At 38.8% G+C, this 26,524-nt stretch overlaps 2 protein-coding genes across 2 annotated transcripts; both read left to right on the top strand.

Annotated features, from left to right (window-relative positions):
• Positions 1 to 1,396: 1,396 nt before the first annotated feature.
• LOC108675624 (periostin) lies at positions 1,397 to 16,467 on the top strand. Its single transcript, XM_018163654.2, has 19 exons — positions 1,397 to 1,571; positions 2,608 to 2,728; positions 3,065 to 3,196; positions 3,411 to 3,603; positions 3,984 to 4,053; positions 8,001 to 8,092; positions 8,743 to 8,929; positions 9,895 to 9,983; positions 10,218 to 10,384; positions 10,626 to 10,754; positions 11,044 to 11,260; positions 11,784 to 11,921; positions 12,244 to 12,459; positions 12,643 to 12,812; positions 13,059 to 13,193; positions 13,518 to 13,718; positions 14,437 to 14,593; positions 15,000 to 15,180; positions 15,657 to 16,467. The coding sequence occupies exons 1-19, from the start codon at positions 1,435 to 1,437 to the stop codon at positions 15,769 to 15,771; spliced, it is 2,847 nt and encodes a 948-aa protein (XP_018019143.1). The 5' UTR covers positions 1,397 to 1,434; the 3' UTR covers positions 15,772 to 16,467.
• Positions 16,468 to 18,643: 2,176 nt separating this feature from the next.
• LOC108675627 (SET domain-containing protein SmydA-8) lies at positions 18,644 to 23,915 on the top strand. Its single transcript, XM_018163657.1, has 5 exons — positions 18,644 to 18,776; positions 19,745 to 19,919; positions 21,684 to 21,841; positions 22,046 to 22,201; positions 22,402 to 23,915. Exons 2-5 carry the CDS (start codon positions 19,746 to 19,748, stop codon positions 23,534 to 23,536), a joined length of 1,623 nt encoding a protein of 540 aa, XP_018019146.1. The 5' UTR covers positions 18,644 to 18,776; position 19,745; the 3' UTR covers positions 23,537 to 23,915.
• Positions 23,916 to 26,524: the final 2,609 nt, after the last annotated feature.

The following is a 26,524-nucleotide window of genomic DNA, read 5'->3' as shown; positions in this document are numbered from 1 at the left end:
CACGAAAGTACATTCGTTAAACTAAAACTTTATACAAGTGATTTCATGGAGTAATTCTGTGAGAGCTAAATGTTTTAAGCATCCAAGTGAGGTGACATTAGGATAGACCGTGTGAGCCAGATAATACAGAGCTGGTTTGCGCTCAGGAACATATACGGAGTTTTAGTCATGCGAAGCGCTGATTTAGTTTTCTACTTATCTATCAAAACATTTTCTCGATTCTCTGACATAAAGAAAATTGTTGAAACAAATTTTATACCCCGTTTTTGAACACGGGCTTGAATATTTTGAATATCGGGTAGAAAAATTTAGTTTACTGTTACTATGAGAAAAACTCCTTTGAGTCAATTATTGAAGATTCTCTTTTTGTTAGGTGTAATAACATAAACGCTTTCGTAACTAATTGAAAGCCGATACAAATGAACTCATAGTGTTAATTTCCTTTTCGAAATATCATCGTATTCTTATTTACTCAAAGCGCTTTGTTTATAGCAACACTTCCATGCTCATTACCTACAAGCTTCTTACCGTTCAAAATTCTCTTGAGCTAACCTCTTTGAGCTAACCTTTATTCTTTATTCTCTTGAGCTAACCTTTATTGTTGAACTTATTCATTCTAAAAATATTTTGAATTTCGCAGCTAAACAAAAGCTATGCTTCTTATTACAATGTTGTCTAGATTTGTCAAACGCATTCACTCTGCATGGGACAGGATGTTTGAACTTAATCACGGTGTATAGAAGCAGCGTAACACGCAACAGTGCATGATTCACAGAGCCTTGCCTGGGAGAACATTCTAGAGTTCTCTGTATGCGCCAGTCTCTTCGACTAGTTTTGCGTCACACAGCGTAAACTATCTAGTAGTTTCTTAGCCATTTTGCGTAGCATCGTCTCACGAAAGATCAATTTTTATGGAAGCCCAATGTTGCGGAATCGTCGTTATTGTTGTTATTTATGAAATAAAAATCAACGATAAAGTGTTTATCAATTTTCAAATGGCCACAAGCTTCTCTTTATACATATATAATAAGAAGCTCATGGTTACATGAAGAAATGTACAAATGTTAATCTAATTACACTACTTTTTCATTCATGCTTAATTCCCATTATTAAGTTTTTTCTTCGCTTACCTTAAGAAATGTAGGTATAGATCCAGCTGAATCCATCATTCGTAGAAGGTATTGACGCTTTCAAGTTTCTAGAGAGCACAGAACAAGAGTGACCAACTAACAATTTATCCCATATTCAACGAAAGAAAGTTTCAAACAGCTGAGCCTCCATTGTGATTCCAGGAAAGAAGTTGAACAAAGCACAGGCCCTTGAGGTGACCTCAGCATATCCCACCCAATCCCACCCGTCACGTGGGGCTTCAACCACCGGCCACATAAGCAGCCGAGCAACGGTGCCCGGCAGTAGTCGTGTAACTGCACTCGTATGAGACACATGGCGCGCGCGTTTTTCGCTACAAACTCAGTGGTGTTGTTGCTTGCCATCATAGCAAGCACGCAGGCTCAGCAGCGAGATGCCAGATTTTTCAACGCAGGAAATTTCTGGGATGGATTTGAAAGCGGGTAAGGCTAATTCGTAACATCACTATTTAAATTATTTACCTGTGTAGACTATTGCATAGAATAGTTTGTATATTCTTATAATGTAGAACCATAATGCATAGGCTAAGTGAGTAGGAATGTTTTTTTAATCTTTTAGCGTACAAGTAAAACTAAAACATCATATACATCGAATACATCACTCAGTAGATGTATCAGTTCTGTGATCCGGGTGCCGACCATTAGTTATGAGAGCTAAGTAGTGAGTACTTCTCAATAAGATGATCTTTATCGCCATGACCTGCGGTTTTTATAAATGATTATTAAAAGGTGCAAAACATTTTTTACTGGCAGGCAAAGAGAAACCATTGTATGACCTATGAGACTTCATCTGCAATAGGTAGCCAGTAATTCGTGCAATAGAAAGCTTCCTCTTACGTCATTTGGCAAGCGAGTCCCGCAATAATTGACGGTTTGCGCAAGAGAGGCTAACTTTCTCAGACGGCTTAAAACTTCTTAATTCTTTGCGGACTGAAACTCGTGAATCTTTTAGTTTCAATTCATTTGTGTTTCTTGATTGAATTTCACAACATTCTATTGGGTTTCAGTCCTTTCTGGCTTTAGTATGAGCACAGTTAAACCAGTTTATCCGGGATTCAATTTTAACCGGATTCAATTTTCAATTTCATTACTCTTGCAATAATTTTCTGCGAGCATCAATCTCAATAGATGTTAACTGATGCTTCTTTACATGAATAAATTTCCGCGTAGTTTACGCAAATCAATTAAAGGCCAGAATATTTATGTCTTTATCATCTCAAACTTAGAAGGTCATTGGGTTCAACGTATCAAGTAAACTGTGTTTTTTCTTGAAACTTGAATTGCTTGTTTAAGAAAAGGATTATACATCGTCAGTTTGATACGTATTAACGTATATTATATAAGGTCGGTCTAGCATAAACTTCTCTTACGCAGATAATGATTTATGGTCGGTCTAGAACGAACTAGTCTCTCGTGACAATTTAAAATGATATCCCAGATGACAACTCTGCCCTGACAGATTGTCGAAGGCTGGAGTCGAGGTACAGAAGAGACTGGACAGCAATCTAGAGACCGCAATGGACAACCTGTCGTACCTCGGCAAGTCTATCGGATCGTTATCTGACCGCATCGAGTCTCAGGTCAGTTCTTGATCTGGAAATAACGTGATTTTGTGATACAGAATTCTTTATGAATTTGGATTTCAGATGGATGTATTTCCAACGTATTTCTATGAACGTATTCTTACACGTCAAATGTATTTACAAGCGTTTATTCTTGCACGTACGCGTTCCGTGTTGTGCAGTTAGTTAGTTGGGATAAGTAGAGAAATCTATTATTTACAACGATCAACGCGCCACTATTACAATTTATTTCGAAAATTAGTATATTGAGGTTACACTCGTCACCTGGTAAATGTGATTGAAATTTATTGCGATGAAAATAAAATGCGAACAATGCCCCGTTGTTTTGAACAGGTGCAAGAATCGCTGCCCAACTGGATGCGCGATCCACCCCGCCGGCGGCTCCACGTGAGCTCCGTCAACGACGAACCTGTCGAGGCGGTCATGGGCAGCTTCGGAGAAGATGGACTGGACGATGGGCTTAAGGTAAAAACACATATTGATTTATCAAGTGCATTCTCTATTATGCAATATTTATGTGAATATATTAATGTTGCATCAACGTTGGTTTATGCATCTTTCCAGCTAAAATTAATATTTCGATGACGTTGGTCCTATAACAGGGGATAAATTAACTATTCATTTTTACACTGCAGTTCACTGAACTTGAGAGATAAACGTTATATTCGTTTATTTAAAGGTATACTTGAAGGGCGACGCAGACAAAGCTGGAGAGCTGCCGGAACCTCACATTATTCCCGGCGAGTCGGTGGACTCCTTCATGGGTTTCGACAAGGAAGAATCTAATCCCGAGGCAGAAGTGTTGCCTCCACCTCGCAACGGCGGGCCTCTTTTCGACTTCAGACTCAACATTGACGATAGTTTCCCCAGATGTGAGTAAGATTATTTCACTGTTGAAGAACGATGTTCTTCCAAAGATACATTAGAACTTTTTCAGACGGAAATAAAAATTTGCAGTCCATTTTCGAAAAACGCCACACTAATTTGTAATTTTGTATCTATATTTTAATATCCTAGACGCTGATATCATGAGTTTATCTAATAAAAACAAGACAATGATAAAAAAAAATATGCTGAACACCGTCGTAAATTGTGAAGTGAATTGAAGTGTCCTGCGTAAATGTAACTTAGATAAAAAAATCTACTTATACTTAACTAATTCGTGTTTCTGGGTTTTTTTTTGTTTTAGTTTGTTATGTGGCTGCATTTCGTGTCAAAATCACTGATCTGCATTATTACTTGCTTTCTTCAGTGCCCGACATGGTCGACTTCGCTCGTCCTTTCTTCTTCAACGCCCCCCGATACCAGCCATGGTGGAAAGGGTGAGTGACATTTGCGCAGTCGTTACGTTCATTTATTGATCTTTATTGCTTACTTACCAAGAGCTCTTCTCGGTAGCTTTCTTTCTCACAAGCTATGCAAATAAGACAAGCAAGAGAGAGACGGGTCAGGTTTTTGCGTCGTCACGTCGAGCGCTCATCTTGCGGTAGCCTGATCACCTGACGTAATGACAACAGTAACAGTACTTTAATTGTACTGTTATTCAGGCTATAACAATACTGTTATGGTGGCTATAATAGTACTGTTATTGTGGCTAAACAGTACTGTTATCGTGGCTATAACAGTATCGTTATTCAGGCTATAACCGTACTGTTATTGTGGCTATACCAGTACTGTTATTAAGGCTACAACAGTACTGTTATTGTGGCAATAACAGGTCACGCATCGCTCATCACTGCATAACTGTCTGCCTGGCATTCTTCGAGTTGTTGCAACTTCGATATACGAATGTTTTTCGTGGATTGTGACTTGGAGTATTATTTCGTTTAGTTTTGAATTAAAAAAATCAACAGTAAATTGCAAGTCATTGCTGTTAATTCAGAACTCGAATACCTAGAATGAACTTTTTTTGCGGAAACCCAAGCGAAATACTTTTTATTTCTGTCGTTATTTCGTCATAATTTTGATGCGATATATTTGAAGTTTGAATCGATGAATAACGCGTTCGACGAATCATCAGCGGATGTGAAGATGGGCGAGGCAGAGCACGCACGCCCCGTTACCGTGATCAGCCGACTGAATCACTGCACGAATTTGTATCTGTACTTTAGCGCATACAACGTACGAAGGCATGTGCCATGTACGCTCACTATGTGCATTTTGAACTGACGTATTGCTGGGGACGGTGTATAGTTTTTTTAACATTACATCGATTGCTATACATTTTCTATACTCTATAGGGTTTCGAGGGTTAATTTTCCTCTATCCATACACTCTCCGTTCTGATAAAATACGAGTTTATATTTAAAAACAATAATTTTTGTAAATTTTGAAAGGTTGACGATGGAAATGTTGTCAGCCGAGATTGTTGATAGAAGAGAAAGCACGCATAAGCAAAGAAAGTCTGCGGAGAAAGTCCACTGCGACGCGTTAGCTTGGAGTAACGGCCCCGTGTTTGGAATACAAATTTCATTGCTCTCAGAAGAATGGACGTATGATTCTCTAATGATATCTTTACTCCTGTGGTTTGCATAGAGTAAGCCTGACTACCTGATCAAAATCTCGCTTCTGGCGTGCCGTAATTACAAGTATATATGACGAAAGTTTTTCCAATTCGACACGCACTGCCGAAGCTGATACTGCACGACATGCATGGCTTTGATCGAAACAGAAGAACTATTAAAGTCTTTTCTAAAATTCATTTTGCATAAGTCATCAGAGACGGTTAAAAGATGGATTGATTCTCAAGCCAAAACAACGAAATATTTGTAATCATGTGAACGCGATGTCTGCTATATATCTTATTTATTTTGCTTAAAAATTTGTCTCGGTAAAATTCATCAAAGCAAATTTCGGTGTAAACAATATGCTTTTGATAATGCGATTTTCAGGTTATGCATGAAAATATTTAAAATTAACTAAATAGAATTCTGCATAAATTTCTTAATAAATGTTACGTAATTAGTCCTGCAGGCGAGTTGCACTTGTAAGGCTATACCGCTTATTAAGTTCCACATGAAGAACGATATTCAAATCTTCCTGAACCTGCAGTGTACAAGGGCCCTCAGTATCGTGCTTGAACCACACTTTGTCTCAGTGCCACATCGAGGTTTATATTTGAAAAGTATGGTGATTAAGAGACCACGAAAGCAGTATACTGATACTTCCTGACACTGAATATGAACGGTATAGTGTGTGCATTCCTTCGTGTTGGAATTTCGCTAGATGGAGAGGAAGAAATGGCAAGCATTTTAGATTAAAATCTTCGTCGAGAAGATTTTGAGGCTATAGCATACAGATATAGCATACAGATATTTCAGTTCGAAGTGTCGAACTTCGACCTCTGCCTCGCTTTCAGCACAAAATTACAGCTACATCCTCGACTGTCCAGTGCCAAAAAAATTTTTTGCTGATGAACCACCATCATTGACACGACCGAGATAGATGGCTTGATGATCTACACTAACTTCAATGCTTTACACTGGTTTAATGCTCTACACTAGCTTGTTGCTCTATAATGGCTAGATGATCTACTCTGGCTTGATGATCTACATTGACTTATTGCTCTAAACTGGCCTGATGCTCTACACTGGTTATTGGTTGCTTAGATAGATATGCTCAATCCTAGCTTAATGCTCTCTTCTGTTAAGATGGATGTGCTCTATACTGGCTTGATACTCTACATTGGCTTAATGCTCTTCACTATCTTGTTGCTCTACACTGGCTTGATGCTCTACACTGGTTTAATGCTCTACACTAGTTTGTTGCTCTATAATGACTAGATGATCTACACTGGCTTGATGATCTACATTGACATGTTGCTCTATACTGGTTACTGGTTAGATAGATATGCTCAATACTAGCTTAATGCTCTCTACTTTTAAGATGGATGTGCTCTCTACTGTCATGATCTCTCTACTGTTAAGGTGGATATGCTCTACAATGGCTTGATGCTTTATACTGGTTATATAGCTCTGGATATAAGTGCTGTATTGTGCCGAGAGCGGTGGTGTGGTGGAAGCAGAGCAGGCCATCAGGTCGTCTAACGTTCTACAGACCAGTCGTGCCATAAAAAACATGCAAAAAAGTATCACAACATTGAGTTCATGCTTGCATGCTAGGTGTCGGTCAAACGGGCCTACTTTATTAGAAAGATTTATTGGGAGAACTTGGTTTCTTGTTTTTGAGTATATAGTATACGACGTATTTGTTGTATAAATATATCCAACGTGACTTTTCGATGAATGTTCATAAGGTATACATATATGTGAATTATTTGATCGTAGTTCTAATTAATTAATAAATTTTCAGGAATTTTGTTCCATATCTAACATTGCTGGGGAATGGCTTCAACCAAATCAACAATATTATAGTCTTCAATGCGCAAACATACATTCTTTGTAGTAACTCAAATATCGCTGTGTTCGCAAAGTACCATCTAGTTTTTTCTGTTTCTTAATAATAATAATAATAAATCTCGACCAGATATCAAACCATCGAACAAGTGGTTTCTCATAGTCATAGTACACGAAACAACCCAAATACACTGCAACCATTTGCAAGAAGCCGACTGAGATGTTTTTTACTCCATGACAACCGTGCAATTTTGCTTCGGCCTTATGTTAGGCCTAACGCGCAGGTCGAAATCGTACGACTTTAGAAGGGTAAGCCAGTGGTATGATGAAGGCAGACATAGGATAAGGTTTAGGAGGTGACAAGTGAACACATTAGTGTTAACTGGCAACATCCTGGCTTGCAGGGAACACTCGACGCGCTCCCGCTGGCTTTGTGCTTTGTACCTCTATTGTATGATACAATATATATTTTATACAAATTATATCTGTTTTTAGACTATCAGTAATAATTGATTGATATCGATTAATTCATTTTTCAATCGATTTCTTGAGCAATCGTCCGTTCTATTGATTTTGGGTCACTTTTTATGTTTTTATTGTTTAATTATATAATCGTTTTCATGCGTAGAAAAGTTTTACATGTACGACTAATAGTCAGATGCATACGTACCTTTTATCGCATTTTCTCATTTATGGAAAAAAAAGCACTATTGTGCTTGTCATGTCCGTCCGTCTGTCTGTCTGTCCGTCCGTGAATTCACGTTTTCGTCGTCGAGAAAATGCGCTCTCTGTCAGTGAGTACTGAGTTATATTTTTTTGTTTTCTGTGTAATTGTAATTTTTTAATTCTGATTACGGTAAATGATATTCCAACAATTTTGTGATGATAATTTATGGTCGTTCTTTAATGTGCAGCGAGAACGTGTGCCTCACCGAGAGCGAAATTAACGAAGCAGAAGCTGATGCTACCGACGACACGCCAGGCGAGAGCAGCGGTAACAGTAACGGTGAGTATCAAAACTTGCACGATTACTTGAAACAGTGTCTTTGCAAGTATTCAAGGTAACTACCTCGAATTCTGCTTGAATTATTATTGTCTTATCTATTGTCTATTCTTCTTCTCTATTGTTCTATTATCTTCTCTACCAAGATAGCTTAGAACTTTCTGGGGGATTCCTACAAATAAATTTATACCGATTCCTGACTTACTTTTTAGCGCATTTTCTCATTTATGGAAAAAATGCACTATTGTGCTCGCCATGTCCGTCTGTCTGTCTGTCCGTCCGTCTGTCCGTGACCTCAAGTTTTCGTCGACGAGAAAATGCGCTCTCTGTCACTCACTGCAGTGAGTACTGAGTTATATTTTTTTTAGTTTTTGCATCGTCGGTGTTGTTATAGTCTCTCATTTAGTTTTCATTGTTTTTTTCGCGTTATATTATTTGAACCCTTTTTTACATTTAAAGGTAAGCACTCTAGAGCCACAACTGCTATGTTAATTAGTTCGATCCATTTTACTTTACTTTCTTCAAATAACGATCTGTAACTTGGTCGCCAAAAGTGATACCTGACTTTATCGTCGACAGATGCTCTATATTCTTCTTCTCTTTCTATGCGACTCAAAAATATCTGTATTTCACGTTTACGTTAAATTTCACAGGTACCACTATCGTTACCGATGACGCCGTTACCGAAGCCGACGATATCATTAAGGGCGAGATCGAGCGCGAGAAACGCGTTCAAGGAGAAGAAGCGGCGGCCGCTGACTCTGGCTTAGGCTTCTTCTTCAGTCAGATGGAGATCAAGTCTTGCAGCGAGGGCCCTGAAAAATACACATGCACAACAAGGTTCGTGTGTCTCCTGATCTCCGTAATTAAAATTAATATTTTTTCATTTTTAAGTATAATTACTATGCGTGATCCTGGGCAAAGAACGGACCTTTTTTTATATAAAAGCGGACGCGTCTGAAATGAATAGGAGCTGATATTCGTCCGAAATAAATACATTTTGCTTCATTGATCTCAGCCGTTTCTAAATCGCACCTAACCACTGTTTGACATTATGACGTGGTGAGCTCATTCCAATCATCATGTCGTGTATTAACTGAAATTGTTACGACACGACATCATGTCGTGAATTAACTGAAACTCTTCCATTTATTTAAGTGTGTCATTGGTATAAACTATGGAAAAGACCTTATAACTTCTATCAAGAATCCTCTTACAATGTTTTCTTTCTAAATACTCTAAACGTAGCGATGCCATTTTTCAATGAGTGATCAGCTTTTTTATTATCATTATTTTTGTCGGTATTGGATGGTTTTCATTCAGAGTAGTTACCGTTGAATCGCTATCTAGTGTAGCAGTGAAGCAATGTCATCACATCCGGCCTTGACAAGCTAGCGCCGGCCGCACCGCCCACGCCTGCGCTGTACGAGTCTCTTCCTTTTGTGCTTTGTTCGGCTCATCATTTCCTTCCATCCTGTGCTATGCTCGGCGAACCTCGTGACCGACCGACGTATCTTATTTATTTTCAGAGTAATGTTGGCGAACGAATAATATTCGCGAATGGATGCAGATTCGCCTCTTTTAGTGTTAGGTGTCTCAACCCATTGCTTCCTTTATTTACATTACCTCATGATCATTGTTATCTCTCACGCATTCATATATTTTTATCACTCCATTTTTATTAAATTATTGAACTTATTGACTTACCTACTAGTTCATTGTGTCAAAAAGTCGACTTGGTTATACTTAATGTTTTTTTCTCTCCAGTAATTAATTATTTAATGTCATCTTTCTCTCATCGAAAGGACTCGCAAACGCGGCATCAACCGCACCATTCGCCAAGAATATCGCTGCTGTCACGGCTTCGTAAGAGAGCTCCAAGGATGCACAAAAGGTAAGTAACTCCCTTGCTCTGACTGTTGCAATCAATAACTAACTTAATCGTTCATTTCTTCTCTGGTTTTGAAATAGCTACTCATAATTATTCCAGCATAAATTCCATTGCTTACTTATTACTGTGTAAATTGTTATGTTAAGAATGTGCGAGTCAATGTTGCTTTTTGAAGTGACCCTATTATCTTGCACCAGTCGTTTAAACAATGTTAAGTAATTTTGTTCGTACCCTCAGTTGACCTGGTGCCCCTGCCCGACTCGCTGGAAGCCTTGGGCTTGACTGACTTCCTCTCGCTCGCCAAGAATGCCGGCCTGGTAGAGGTTCTCCGTACCATGAACCTCACCATCTTTGCTCCCAATAACGAAGCCGTGCAAGACTACACTTCTGACCTCACCGAGAGAGTAAGCCGAGAATGAATCTGTTTTCATTGTAGTGAATAACAATTTTACAAACAACTTATTCTGTCATTTATTTTAGGATTGTGACTCGATAGTAGATTCTTATCGAATTGCTTGTATACACAGAATATCCTCATTTATTTTCTCTTAATACTATCCTAGGCTTAAGTTTAGAATTGCATTAATTCCTAATACAATTAAATGTGTTTGAAGCCTATTTCTGAGACGTTTCTGTTGCCCTCAGAATGACTTGGACATCACAGACAATGAAGTATATCGTCGCAAACGCTCCGCTGGCAGCGATATCATCACTGTTGTGAACTCACATCTCGTTAACGGCTTCTACTATGCCGGAGACCTGGAGGATGAACAGGTCAGACGGTGTGTGAGAGATAGTCTATTATATGACAGCATCAGCTGCCTCTGTAACTAGACATATTTCATTGTGTCTTTGATGTTGTCTTGTACGTCTCCTTACTTTCGTTTATTCTCTCTGCTTCTATTTAAAATTTGGAGACAAATTAAACTTCTAATTATCGATGCTATTTAATTAATAAATTAGGGCAAAAGTTAGGCTTCTTTTTAGCTTGATTCTGATTAATCAGCATCTAATTAACTTGTAATTAGCTCGACTTGCTTTTAAAAAGCCTCATTGCCTTCAGATCATCAAGACGCTGTCGGATGGGTCGACGGTGCGTATCAACGTGTACGCCCAGCAGACTCCGGCGATCGTGACGGCGAACTGCGCCCGCGTGGTCACTGCCAATCAACACTCCAGCAACGGCGTCATCCACACCCTCGACCGCGTCATGACGCGCGCCTCCCGCTCCATTGCCGACATCATCGGCAGCGACCCGCAGTTTACCACTCTCAAAAAATGTAATTTATCAGACCTTTTCTGAAGTTTACCAATCTCAAAAATCGTAATTTATCAGAAGTTTTTCTGAAGTTTGCCACTCTCAAAGAACGTAATTAAAGCCATCTTTCTCAAGTATTTACGTCACAGGAATTTGTAGCATTAGCTACTTATGGTGTGGTTCAACTCAATTCCCTGCTTCATATGTAGGTGCGCTTTACACTGTACGTAATATGTGTAGTAAGATGTAGGTAATGGTTTTGATTTTCCGAAAGGAATCTATCTAATTATGCAGGAATTGCAGTTCATCTTATGGTTATGGCGGGTACCTTCTAATATGCTAATATTTGATTAAAAAGAGTATCATTTGCATTCAAAACTTCTTTGAACTTTAGTTTCTATAGCTGTCTAATAATTCAGCCCGTACCAAGGTCGACGATTTTAAAATACAAATGGCATTTTTTTAATCATGTATGTCGAATATAACATGTGACTAAAAAATATACAACATGACACTGCATATCTTAGTCGATGTTACTCTCTCAGTGATGAGCGAGGCTGGGATGCTGCAGACGCTCCGCGACGACGGACAACTGACGCTCTTCGCGCCCACAAACGCGGCGTTCGCTGCCCTTCCTGACGGGGAACTCGATGCTCTCTTTGAGGGCTCTGCGTGCCTGCCCGGTGAGTGCTCTCTTCCTGACGGGGAACTCGATGCTCTCTCTGAGGGCTAAGCGAGCCTGCCCGGTTAGTCTCCTCTTTTTCGATGCCCAGCACGATGCTAGGCATCGTGCTGGTTATATTTACCTTTAAAAATACAGGTAAATATAACTGAAAAATAAACATAAATTTAATATATATATAGACAAAAGTGCATGTATTAATAGTAATTAAAATAGTTCCTTGAGGAATCTCATTTGGCATTCGATATTGATAACATGTTACGTATCAAAAAATGTAATCGAAATCTAGTTTGGAAGGTTCAATTTGGAAAATATATTTTCAGCCGTCCTGAAGAACCATGTATTGCCGAACGTGATCTGCACGGCTGCCATCACTAACCCAGAAGCCAAGACAGTTAACCTGCTGGAGAAGTACCTGAAAATAACCATGCGTGACAGCGGCAAACTCTTCGTCGAAGACGCCCAGATTGTTGCCAAGGATATCATGGCTTCTAATGGTGTAATCCACATCATCGACGCTCCTCTCATGCCTCTTGAAGGTTGGAAACATTACATGTAGTGATGAACATAACTCGGTAAAATATGATTTCATAAATGCCGTTTACACGAACTACATAGATTTGAGCAAATTTCGGGTTTTCTTGCTTTGTTTTCAGGAATTATTTCATAATTACTTATTTTTGTAACCCGCTTTATCTCACCGAAAACGATTCTTTCTTCAGCCAAGCCTGTTCTGGAAGTGTTGGAGAAACAGAACCTTACAAGGTTCCTAGAACTTCTCGAGCTTGCTGAGCTACGGAATGAAATCAATGAACTGAAAGACGTCGTTGTTTTCGCCCCCAGCAACGAAGCCTTCGACAACGTCCGCAGCGAATACCTCGAGGAACTCAAGGTGGGTGGGAGCTAGCGATTATTTTATTCCCAGCATTGCCCTCATAGAAAATGTGCATTGATGTGTGTCTAAGTACAACTTAGCAATAAAATAAGCTTAGGACCGCCCCTCCGGCCTTATGAAACACTTATTTTCGGGCGTTTGAATTAAACACCAGTACAAAAACATCGATATATGTCTTTTCAAGATTATAGGGTTTTACATTTTACAACAATTTCGTTATTGATGCCAGTTTTTGTCGTACAGAACGACGTGGAGCGTCTGCGCGAAGTGCTTCGCTACCACATCACCACTTCACCACTCAACCAACGCGACGTCAGAAACAACCACATCTCCAACACCCAGGCCGGCCACCCCCTCAGATTCAATCTCAACAGCGGGGTGAGTTATTTCTCAGCACTCGAGTCCTGCATGCAGCGGGGTACGCCCTTCATCAATATTATTCAGAAAAAGTTCAGATGCAGCAAAAGAATTTTTTATTTCGTTGAAGGCTCTGAATTATCGTGAGCGCTCTTCACACTTCAAAGAAATCCTATAGAAAACGGAATTGGTTTCGTTAGTTCACTGACTAGAGCAAAATTTAGGGAATAGACACAAATCTTGTGTATCAACTTGGTTGATTGGACCGCTGGTACCAAATTGTATGTAATCACAAAATAATAATAACTATCAAAAGTATTATCTTACTGAATTCGTTTGTTTCAGCCTTCGTTGTTCAGCTTCCTTAGCCCGTCCGCGTCGCGCGTGCGCATGACCGCAGGCTGTGGGCGCGTGACGCTCATGGACTCACGCGCATGCGGCGCGTCGGTGCACGTGGTCGACACGCTCCTCGAGCCCGCCAGGGAAGACGTCCTCGCCGCCCTCCAACGAGATCCTAACTTCTCCATCTTCACTAAAATTGCCAAGGTTTTTTTTTTTTTTGAGAAATAATTTAACATTTGGTGTACCTCATGTCCAATTTAATGCGTTTAAATGGTCAAGGTTTGTGAGGGATAATTAAACATTTGGTGTACCTCATGTTTAGTTTAATACGTTAAAATGGACAAGGTTTGTGAGGGATAATTAAACATTTGGTGTACCTGATGTTTAATGTAATGCGTTGCAATTGCCAAGATTTGGGGAATTACTTGAAGATTTTGTGTGCATCATGTTCAATTTAATGCATGGAAATTGCCAAAAGTCCCAGAGAAATAACTAAATATATGGTATATGTCGTATTCAATTTAATGCCTATGTTTTTATATTCTGATGCGTTACGCGGTTTATTAATCACCGGTCTTATATTGCTGCATAAAATGTATTAAGTATAAACTTGAATTAAAGATTTTCCTTCTACTAATATTTTACATCTTAGTCTTCAACGTTTTTCATTCGAACTTGATAGAATTTGATCAAATCTAGAGTAAGCTTGCGAAGCTATTTTTGCTTAATATCAGCTCATTATTACATTTCCTAATATTCTCCCGCAATTGTTTAATAAGATAAATTTCTGATGTCAGCTCATTATTTGCCTAACTAATAATCTCCCCCAATTATGTAATAAGATATTTTATCTAATGTCAGCGCATTATCAGTTTTTTAATATCTTCCCCAGTATATTTAACGAGCTGTTTTTTCCTCTCAGGAATCGAAGATGGCGAGTGAACTATCAGGACCCGGACCGCTGACGGTGCTGGCTCCGTCGGACCACGTCTTCCGCACCCTGCCGCAGGAGGAGCTGGACAGCTTGCTGGCTGACGAGGAGCTGAAGGAGGAGATCGTCAGGCGACACACTTTGCGGGGTGAGAACTTCACAGGGCAAACTCGTACCGTCGAAAATACAACAAATTTTTTGTGTAATTTTGAAAATGGTTGTAGGTAATTTCACATAGTTTTATTTTTCGATGATCACGAAGCTTGAATAGCGCAATCGATTATTACATCTTAACTTAACTAAAAGCAAATTCCTCGCGTTTGAGAAAACTTCAAAGGTTGGTACAAAAAATGAATAAAGTGCAAATTGGAAGAAGAGGGCGCGATTGTTTAAGAAATGCGCTCTACCTTTGCTTATTCCTCAAAAGCATTGATAACATTTATAAACTAGTTTATTTCCTCCACTTTGTGGTGGAATAGCATTATTCCCACCAGGCAGCATTAATGTATCCTGATATCACCAACATTATTTTCATTTTAAAATGTATTTTTCAGAGCACATGTGCTGCTCGAGCATCCCGTACAACTCGTTCCCATTCAGCAACCACGCACGCACAGCACACGGCGACACCCTGCACCTCCACCAGAGCCCCGGCGGCCTCCTGAAGGCGGGCTCAGCGCGCATCACCAACTGCTCCAGCCCTAAGAGCAACGGCCTCATCCACACCGTCAACAGGTTACATCTCCCACTTATTTATTATTTATTTTTTTCCCCGCTTATTGCTTCTCGTTTGCAACCTTGCTAAACGTTCGGGAATTTTTATTAGCAAATACATCCTCAACTTCCTTCCTCAGCCATTTATCATTTCAAATACACCAATTTTGAAGATGATAATTCGGAATTTTGATAATTTCAACCCGTTATACTTAATAAGTTTTGAGCTTCAGCAAACACCTTCTTATTATTTTAAGAGAATATCCCACCGTATTTTCGCGACAATATTGTAATCTTTAACTGATGAAAAAATGTTAGTTTTTTTAGCGCATTTTCTCATTTATGGAAAAAATGCACTATTGTGCTCGCCTGTCCGTCTGCCTATCTCTCCGTGATTTCACGTTTTCGTCGACGAGAAAATGCGCTCTCTGTCACTCACTGCAGTGAGTACTGAGTTATATTTTTTTAAGTTTGCTGACAATTGTAATCTGACGCAGGTTGTTCGTTGAGCCTCACGTGGCGCGTGAGCGTCCCATCACCGACCGCTGGAACTCGGTGCGCCCTCTGGTGCTGCGCCTGCCGTCCTTCACACACACCATCTTTGGCCACTGATGTCTTCCGATGTCCACCAAAACGTGACCACGCAGGAGCGCCGCAGCAGCAATGTTGCGGTTTAAGGCTGAACGGAAACTTGTAGCGAAGTAAATGTTCGTCAGCTTGGTTTTTGGTTTTGCATGTCATGGCTCCAGTTGTTTACCTGCAAGTAAGACGAGTTTTCCATTTCAAAAGCATACAAAAATACAAACTTTTGACAATATATATATATTTTTTTAATTTCGAACAATGTTTTCTTTCATTCGTTCAAGTTTCAATATTTTTTGTCTCCTTCCATTATTTTCAATGACGTACTTTTTCTCATTAGTATAAGTACGTACTAAAATTTGTAATAAATAATTAGTTCGGGTCCAAATTCCTCTGTTTTTAGCAAACGTGCACATTTGCATTCAAGAGAGTTTGCCGTGTGAACGAACTAACAATATTACAGCGCCGAGGGCCACATATATATTACGATGCAACTTTTAGTTGTAAACAAAATAGAAAGAATATATCTTCACCTTCGAATTTATTATTAAGTTTAATTTAGTATTTAAGTTCATTCAGTTAGATTTTATGAATGCTATTATCTACAGTTGTCATCAAGTTCTATATCTTGTTCTGTTATATTTACTGTCCCAATCCTACGGCATTACTTCCTTGTTTAGATTTTGATGTCATTGATTATTCTTTAATAAAATGCATAGAAATTGATGATCGAGTGGCTATTATCTACCTTACTCAGATCTTGCGTGCAGCGGTTTGATTGAGAAGTAAATTTTTATGTCGAGATTGCGATTCCGGAGCTAATTTTCAGAGTACAATTTGTTATAAATGTTACACCGCGCTTGTCGCGTCTGTGGTCTCGCCTGTCTGTAGGCGAGAGTGAATTTTTCAACAAGGTAACCTGTAATTGACATCAGGCCTGCCTTAGAAAGACAGCCTAATAACACTACTCGTTCAACTTACCGTTTAACTGCCGGCTGATTACATTGGAGTGTGGAGTGTGTTGTAAGTCAAACTTGAAGCGATTCATTAAGAGCTTTAATCCACAAGAACGCAATATTCTGAAACAAGAAAACACTTCTATAGAAAATACAAAGAACGAAATAACTGGATATATTCATACATGAAATGTCACACGTAAAGCGGCAAATTGCTGGATACTTGCAGAAAATGAGAATAGTAGTTAACAATGCAAGAGTCGAGTCAGTTCTGCTGATAGTCACTACTTTTCGATCAAAGTAACTTACTGGCATCCACTACGGTACAGAATAATATGTACATATGAAGACTACCCTAGAAACTTCACGAACGACCGAGTGTGCTGCGTCTCTTCCATCTAGGCATTAATAATTCAATGAGCGCTCACCTCATCCTACTATTATCTAATCGGGTGTTTCGTGTATTCAATACTCGTGCAGATTCGGTCGTTGCATGAATAATTTCGAAGCTCAGATAGCTATATCAGTCTGGGTATACGAAACAATACAACGAATGTGCACATGCAGCTATTAAACAGCGGAGTGCGTCGGTGATGGTCCGCAGCGTGGCCGGTCACGATGTATTTTAAGACTCCTCGTCTGTTGGCACGCGCTTCGTCTTGCTGCAGACAAGACGCGTCATCGAGCGTGTAAACAAGTAAATCTATGACATGCGATGATTGCAAATTCTATTCTTGTTCCTAGTGATAAAATTGCCATCATTACATGGGAAAGGTTCTTAATAACCAACCAAATTGCTTGAATTCGAAACAAGAACCAACACCAGGGGCCACAGCTGCAAACTAAGAAAAACTGCGGTGCAGCTCATCCACGCGACAACATTTCTTCTCGCTTCGAGTCAACGACATGTGGAACAGCCTCCCTGAAGATATTATAATAGAATAGAAGTGTCGGCGTTGAAGAAATAGGCCCATGACCTGTTGCCGATTCTTGAACTTTTCGTGACTTGATTCACAAGGGATCCGGCCTTTGGAACCCGATCTTTCCATAGCTGACGATTGATTGAGATAGCTGCTGGACTTATTGCCTGGTCCGTAATTTGCTAGGCATTTTAAGACTGAACATATGCTCCTGCATAGCTTCGTCTAGTCTGTTTTTGAAGATGTTCATACTCGGAGCGTCAACGATGCTATCAGGGAGGAGCTTCAACGATGCTATCAGGGAGGCTGTTATTGTTGACGCTCTGAGTATGAACGCGTTCAAGAACAGACTAGACAATGTCATGCATGAGCAAATGTTTAATCTTGAAATGCCTAGTACGTAGTACCCTACGGAATAACAGAAAGTCGAGAAATGATTTCAAACCACCGTCCGTTGAAAAGAGTTGATCAAAAATCCAGACTTTTTACATCTGTGAAATAGTCAAGAAAAGTTCAAGATTCGGCGATAGTCCTAGCCAGACCTATATTTCAACACCAAAGATACTATACTTCTATGCTAGATGCACACAGTCGAATTATAAAAGGCTTGTTCGGTTTCTTTGAAATGACGGAATATGCAAGCAATATCTACCAACTATAATCATCTATGTGAATTTTTATTTGGTTGACCCTTTTCACTACAACACGATAGTCTGTCAATAGATCACGTCTTGTAATAAGAACTCCTTGCACAGGAATACAATTTCTGATAAATCTAAAATCACAATTTGTAGAAGATTGTACCTCATGCATTAGTTGAATGCAAACGGTACTTACAGATATTTACGTTGATCAGTAGCTCCGGTCTTGCCACGTGTAAGAAAAATCGCGGAGATATAGATAAATAACGAGACGTCGGGCGAATTCTCAAGCCGTGTTCTCGCCCATGCCCAAAGTTTCTCGAACGTTTGCGGTCCTCGCTTGAGGGAGGGTGAGAGCAGCGGTACAGTGAGGTATAAGCTCAGGTCGGGTGCCAACTCCACAGCAGTGTCCAATCAAGGCTTGCCAAGAAAACACAGATTGAGCTTCCTGCTTTCGTGTTATTAGAATTCGTTCAAAGTAATCGCAAGCAACCGGATCTTGTTTTGAACTGTTTCAGGTAACGATCACAAACATTTATTTTTTGCCTGTCATGCTGATTTCTTGGCGTGTATTGTGAAGGGTAATAAAGAAAGTAAAAATTACTATATTTCAAACCAAAAATTATTACATAAGAAAATGACTAATAAGTTTCCTATAGCATTCATAGCTAAACTATCTCCAACATGATACAAAATAATTTCAGAGAATATGTCAGTTTGTTTCACATGTTTAACTTCGATGCTTCGACCCACAGCCTTGGAGCTCCTCTATGTAAGAGGTGTTTCTATGAGAGGTTTCACCAAGATAGGGTTGATGAAATCATAAGAAACCTTTTCACAAACCATTGATATCGTTGCTTATTCATATACTAAGATTTTTGCGCAGTACCGGAGAAAATTTACATTTTGCACTCATGAGAAAATCGATGACTTTATCCAACAATCCAAAATCGAATAATAACTTTTAACCCTGTAAAAACAGATTCTCCCGATCATTCATGGGCACCATTTCTTTATGAATGAATCTTTGGAGCCTGAATGAATCTTTGGAGCCACGCCAATGCATTTAATTACTCCAACTTAATCGGTCCATAGTTGTTTTCTCACACCAATGTGTCAATGGATGTCCCAAAAGAGTATTCGCTGCTGGCAACGCAAAGCATGCGTGCCAACAACGGTCACGTTTAGAACGATAACAAAGAGTAAAGAGATATTTGCCTAATACTTCCAATGTTACTGAAAAATTAAATAGACAGCGATGGTATGTCAACTCATATAACCCAGTCTCGCCGCATTCCCAAGTATACTATTGATATTTTACTTAAAATATGGAATAAACTATTCACATGAATTAACAATGCACCATGGAAATTAAGTACCATTACTAACCACTAGAGAAATCAATTTCTACGATAAACTGGCTAAATCTTTCAAAACCGTCCCAATAAAATGGCGGAAGATAACTCTGATTTCGACCGTTGTGCAGAATGTTCGCCGGGGCAGCAGACGCAGGGTCAACGGATGACCCGAAAGGGCCATGCGCAGGGTGCCAGCAGGAGGCTTCCCAGCGATGCGCTAACTGCAGGCAGGTTTACTACTGCAGAAGGGAGTGTCAACGAGGGCATTGGAAGGATCACAAGAACGACTGCAAACCTTTTAAGGTATTTAAAATAATATTAAGAAACAATATATATATCTATTCACTTGGATTTTATTGCGTGACACTGGCGAAAGCTATATATTTTCGTCGAATCTGATTCATTTGACCGACTCCACACGTGAAATTAAGTGCATAGCTCGAAAATAATCTCAGCTATAACGGTACAAGTTGCGCTTTTGTTGAGATTAATAAGTGTCAAAACAGTTCCAAATTATAAGATTGTCATTTCGGCGAAAGATAACTAAGTCGTGCAAAAGATAATTAGGTAGTCAAAAGATAATCAGACAGGCAAAAGATAATCAGAAATGTAAAAGATAATGAGACAGGCAAAAGATAATGAGATAGGCAAAGATAATGAGGTCAGACTTGCCACTGTGTGACGTGACCGAGAAATCGACGAGTCTCGCCATCGTCACATCAGCGATGGTATCTATACTACCGTGTTTGCTCGAGAATAGCTATCAAACATTTCATTTATGGATGAAAATCCCTTCCCTGACGGCAGAACAAGCTAATTTTAGACGCATATGTTTAACATGGTGCAACAGCACCGAAAGAGAGTACAAAGACAAACATTCTCTAAAAATTACTGTTAAATGAATTGGCTGAATTTAGAAAATGCGTACACCGGACAAATATGATGATTAATTAGTGATTTCTTTTGCGTAATGGATTTTACTTCAAGAAACGACTATTTTTATTCATCATAATTTAAGTAGACGTTCATGCGAGCTATCTTGCTCGCCGGAGAGCTGTGAACAGCACTTGTATATGATCATAATCTAGCATTCATTCGATTTTTTCACTACTTAAGTAAAGAAAGAAAAAAATTGAAATTATTTTGAAGATTGATTGATATTTAGCAGTCATTTCACTAAAGAATTTTTTTCAGTAAAATCTGTTTACTGCTTACTGTTTACGCTACTGTACGTTACTGCTTACTGTTTACGTTACTGCTTACTGGTTACGCTACTGTACGTTAATGCTTACTGTTTACGTTACTGCACGTTACTGCTTACTGTTTACGTTACTGTACGTTACTGCTTTCTGTTTACGCTACTGTACGTTGCTGCTTATTGTTTACGTTACTGTACGTTACTGCTTACTGTTTACGTTACTGTACGTTACTGCTTACTGTTTCCGTTACTGTACGTTACTGCTTACTGTTTCCGTTACTGTACGGTTACTGCTTACTGTTTACTCTACTGTACATTGCTGCTCACTGTTTACGTTACTGTAACGTGCGTTACTGCACGTTACTGCTTACTTTACTGTCTACTGTTTACATTACTGTCTACTGTTTACGTTAGTGCTTACGTTACTGTCTACTGTTTACGTTACTCTCTACTGTTTACGTTACTGCTTACTGTTCACGGTACTTTTTTTTCTGTTTACGTTACTGTTCACCAATAAACGTTGCAGGAGACTCACGAACAGTTGAGCTTCGCCTGCGTTACGAATAATTCATGAACAAAAAGCTGATGCCTTCTTATGTTTGGCGATGGTTCAATGATGGATCTTTACTAAGAAATAGCACTGATAAGTTTTAATACTATAACAGAAAAAAAATAGAAAATGAATGAAACATAGAGTGTGGAGTTGCTTCTAAAATTGCTTCCTTTTTATTTGACAATGCATTTATTTTCAAGAAAATATATAATTTTCGAAATAAATGTAACAAGATAAACTATCTGAATTGAAAACTTTGGGAAGCAATACTAAGGCATTGGTATCGCCAGACAAACAACTATATTTGTTTCATTAGGTGGAGAAGAACTCCACTCTTGGACGCTACCTCGTGGCGACTCGAGACTTCAAAGCCGGCGACGTCATCATGAAAGAAGAGCCTATAGTGGTAGGGCCGAAGCAGCTAACGGAGCCCGTGTGTCTTGGTTGCTACAAGAGGGTGGACGGGTCATACAGGTAATTTAGTAGTGATCAACACGCATATAATCAAGTTGTACATACTATATTTCCGAAACACTAAGGTCAAACGTATTTCAAGTCATTGGTGCAGAAGTGAGTTGAGAATTTGACTTCCTACGTACTACCAAGATAGACAAATCTAGTCAAAAACATGTCATTGCAAAAGTTGAATGACGTCATTGGCATTCCTTTGTGTGGCAGGTGCCGCCATTGCACGTGGCCCATGTGCGGACCAGCATGCGAGGAAGCTCCAGCTCACAAGCCCGAGTGTACCGTGGGCAAAGTCATGGGCTCACCTATTGAAATACAAGACTTCAATGAAGTGAACCACTTCTATGAGGTGGTCACTCCGTTACGGTAAGCTCTGCTCATTACTAAGCTTTGTGGTTAACACGACTGTAATTTTGCCTAACTCTTCAAGCTATATGTAGTAAAGAAAATATGATAACATTAAAAATTGTTTCGGTAGACTAGTCAAGTTAGTCCACGGCAATTAAATTAACTGCAATGTTATTATTTCCACTATTCAACTAGATGTATTATCTTCTATTTGACAGGTGTCTTTTACTGAAGAAGAAATCGCCGAAGAAGTATGAAGAGCTTATGGCCTTAGAAAGTCACTTTAATGATCGAAAAGGAACACATATCTACACTGAGAATCAAAAGAGAGTTGTTAACATGCTTCGCAATTATTTTATGCTGGTAGATTTCCCACCTGAAGATCTTGACGCCAGCGAAGCATCCATTCATAACATGACTGGAATCATCGACACAAACGCTGTTGATATCCCCTTACCTGAATCAGAGATAGTGGGCATCTACCCCACTTATTCCATGTTGGAACACTCGTGCACACCCAACACAAAGTATCGAGTGTCTTCAACGTATCAGTTAACTCTTAAAGCTGCAGTAGACATAAAAGAAGGCGAACATCTCAGCACAATTTACACACACATTTTGTGGGGCACGGCTGCTCGGCGAGATCTCCTCAAGTCCACTCGTTTCTTCATGTGCACATGTCGCCGGTGCGCCGACCCTACAGAGTTGGGCACCAACTTTTCAGCGTTGAGGTGCAACAAATGTCCGCTGGGTTTCCTGATGTCAGCTGCACCATTAGATCCACTTGCTGATTGGATATGCACCTCGTGCAACGCAACAATGACGGCTGACGAAGCGAACGATATAACTTTGCAGCTCGGAGAAGAAGTTGAGCAGACCTTAGAGAAAGGAAACGCCAAAGACATCGAAAATCTGATTGAAAAAAGTTCGTCCACAGTGGTACATCCCAATCATTTCCATTTATTCGCAGCTAGACATTCTCTTCTGCAGATGCTCGGCAGGGAAGCTTCAGGCTTGAACGAAGATGTCGTCAAAAAGAAGGAGGAATTATGTCGCGAGTTCTTGAAAACTTGCACCGCCATTGATCCTGGTATGTGCAAACTGGCTTCGTATGTCGGTGTGGCTCTATATGAATATCACCTCGCAGTGCTTGCTAGGACCAGACTTGGACCAACGGACACATTAGTGGACAAAGTGGCTCTGAAGACGGACCTGGATACCGCCAAAGCTCTCCTACAACAGTGTATCAAAGTTCTCCAGGAAGAACTACCAGAATCACCTGAAGGCCAGCTAAGGCTTTTGGCTGAACAAAACTTGATGGAACTGAATTTGTGGGAATCTCCCAGCGTTTGAATAATCCAAGATTCTGGGCAGTAGTGAAGATTATAGTGTTTGAATCTTCGACCATGAAACGCGTGTTGGTTATTGAGAAGTCTAGATCATTTTGATGGACTAGCCTCTATCAAAGACGTCGAAAGGTTGCAAGACACACGAATTAAAACAAATTTGAGATAAGAACAGGAAACTTCCTTATATACATCACTTCTAATCAGTATCACGGACCACATGAAAGTGGACCATTCATGATGCATGTGGTATGGAATAAATGGAAGAAATGTCAAATTAGAAAAATTTAATAAACTAAGAACACACGGAATGAACGATAATGTCACTTCAATGGGACAAGAATGTGAGAAAGAGTCATAAATGCAATAAAATTCATAACATTATACTGCTTATGATATTTTCATCCTTTTTTTTTTTTTGTTCCAACGCATAACAGCTCTTGAATACTTTGATGCATCAATTAATCAAGATATAAATACGTACAATCAAATAGAGTTATTCCCAGAATATTTCAGTATACTACGTATAACAAAGGAAATAACACTACTGCCATATATTAACTATTTTCACTATCTGAATTTGCATTACTTAATTAATAGATTTGTACGCATTCGATGGTCGTCTTATTTGGCGCGTTATTTTGAATTATAATAAAGACGCAAAACGTACGTTATTTTCAGTTATAATAATGGTGCAAAACGTACGTTATTTTCAGTTATAATAAAAGTGCAAAAAGTACCTCATTTTCAGTCATAATAACAGCGAAAAACGTACCTTTTTTCCGTTATACTAAAAGCGCAAAACGTACGTTATTTTCAGTTATAATAAAGGTGCGAAATTTCTTTATTTTCAGTTATAGTAAAGGTGCAAAACCTACGTTATTTTCAATTATAATAAAAGCGCAAAACGTAACAATTTAATGCGTCAGTACGATTATTGACCGATGGGACGGATCATCCAATGTTTCATCTACACTTACAAACAATCACATTAAACGCTAACTGCCGCGCAAAGTTTACCTTAATGAGTAAATTTGTATGCGTCAAATGAAATGTTTAATACGAAACAGTCATAGTTACAATTAATTTAAAAACACAAGTGCAAACACAATAACAATACCGTATATTGAAATACTGAAACGTATATACCGTATCGTACCGTACCGTATACCGTACCGTATATACCGTACCGTATATACGTATTGAAACGTATATACCGTATCGTTGAAATGAAATTTCCTAAAGATACCAGAGCAGGAATGTAAAGTCATATCACCACGCACCTGCCAGAACACTAGTAAATAGTACCATTACTAATACTAGTTTAACAATTAAACTGGCCCAAATGGCACGAACCTAAAATGCCACTTATAACAATGCATTCAAATATCATGCTTCTGACATCCATGTTCCTCCCAAAGGACAACATGGATATCAATATATATACATGTTATCCATATCCATGATATATATCCAATATATATATCCATGTATCAATATATATATAGTACAACAAAATTTATGAAGGATATAAATATTGTTCCGAAAAATTCATTGCGTTTAGCATGTGATGATGGAGTTACACATCACCTACGCAGAGCACGTCGTAAGGCACGAGAAGGATTCTTTATACACAAGTCCTACGAGTATCAAAAATAGGATAAGTAACAACCGCGAAACGTCTTTCAAAAAAATGTCCGTGTGAATTAATGCCTATTTATTAGACTAGGGTAACATTCATACAAACATTACGTCTCCCACAAGGCACACTTTAGGTACAGATTGGAAATTCAAATTTTTCTCATTTAAACTTCTTATATATAGATTACAATAATTGTAACACTAAACTTTTTCAGTTTAAACCGTTCCTAAATAATTCGGCATCCTTAATACTCAAAAGTTCACGAAATACATAAAAAAAAGAAACAGCACACGAAATTAGGAAGGCACACGTGTCACTATCACACAAGCATATCGTAATAACTCGGTAATATATACCGATTACTAAATCATCGATATATATAAGGCCTCATTAAATAGAAACATTATGGAACGGAACATCAACTTCCTAACCTATGTAAGCAAAAATTATTCAAGTGTTTAGAAATACTGAGGATAAATAAGAAAACTGCCCTTATGAGTGGCAACAGCGAATAATGTAAGATAAACTTTACCGTATCGCTAAATATATCCCATATTCACGGGCAGCTTAAGAAACAAGTAGGTATATTTCTTGTCTCCTATGATACGATAATGTTAATGGCCGTTTTATAGTGGCATTTTTGCTTAAACAACATAAGGGACTTATTTTAAATAATTATACATTTGATTATTTAATTAATGCGTCTCACGGTTTTAGAAGATTTTTAGCTGATTTTGCCAAACAAACATACATATATCAAGCACGAATAAACTCAACCCATAGCAGCACAGGGCTCTTGTTAAGGAGCTCAGCAGGTTAAATGTTCAACACTTTATGCAATTAATCATCCAATCTCTAGGTGATATTAATCATCACTCTCTCGGTGCCTTTTAATAATCTACGATTGGAATCGTGAAAATGCAGGACAGCAAGAATCTAGGATAGATCGAACCAAAAAACACTATTACATACGTTTCACAGTTTTTCCCAGTTTTGCGGATAAAAGTACTATCAAATAACTGCTAAATATGCATAAAAATCGAAATAATATATAATAATACAAACCGGTACTCACTTTCAATGCCAAGCACACATTTGATATTGACTTCAATCTTTACACAGCTCATAGAAAATATTAAACGATCCTTCAACAGGTCATGAAAAATATCAAACGATCCTTCAACAGCTCATGAAAAATATCAAACGATACTTCAACAGCTCTTGAAAAATATCAAACGATCCTTCAACAGGTCATGAAAAATATCAAACGATCCTTTAACAGCTCATGAAAAATATCAAACGATACTTCAACAGCTCTTGAAAAATATCAAACGATCCTTCAACAGTAAAATA

Source organism: Hyalella azteca, unplaced genomic scaffold (assembly GCF_000764305.2).
Source record: "Hyalella azteca isolate HAZT.00-mixed unplaced genomic scaffold, Hazt_2.0.2 contig16892, whole genome shotgun sequence".
Classification (NCBI taxonomy): domain Eukaryota; kingdom Metazoa; phylum Arthropoda; class Malacostraca; order Amphipoda; family Hyalellidae; genus Hyalella; species Hyalella azteca.
Note: the sequence above shows the minus strand (reverse complement) of the source record. Positions and strands in the feature narration are given on the sequence as shown.

Bases quoted from the DNA above. Each gene is read 5' to 3' on its own strand.
- LOC108675627 (XM_018163657.1), top strand. From the start codon at position 19,746: ATGTTCGCCGGGGCAGCAGACGCAGGGTCAACGGATGACCCGAAAGGG. The intron at 19,920-21,683 runs GTATTTAAAATA...TTGTTTCATTAG, and splicing joins ACGACTGCAAACCTTTTAAG to GTGGAGAAGAACTCCACTCT. The intron at 22,202-22,401 runs GTAAGCTCTGCT...TCTATTTGACAG, and splicing joins GAGGTGGTCACTCCGTTACG to GTGTCTTTTACTGAAGAAGA.
- LOC108675624 (XM_018163654.2), top strand. From the start codon at position 1,435: ATGAGACACATGGCGCGCGCGTTTTTCGCTACAAACTCAGTGGTGTTG. The intron at 1,572-2,607 runs GTAAGGCTAATT...CTGCCCTGACAG, and splicing joins TGGGATGGATTTGAAAGCGG to ATTGTCGAAGGCTGGAGTCG. The intron at 10,385-10,625 runs GTAAGCCGAGAA...TGTTGCCCTCAG, and splicing joins CTTCTGACCTCACCGAGAGA to AATGACTTGGACATCACAGA.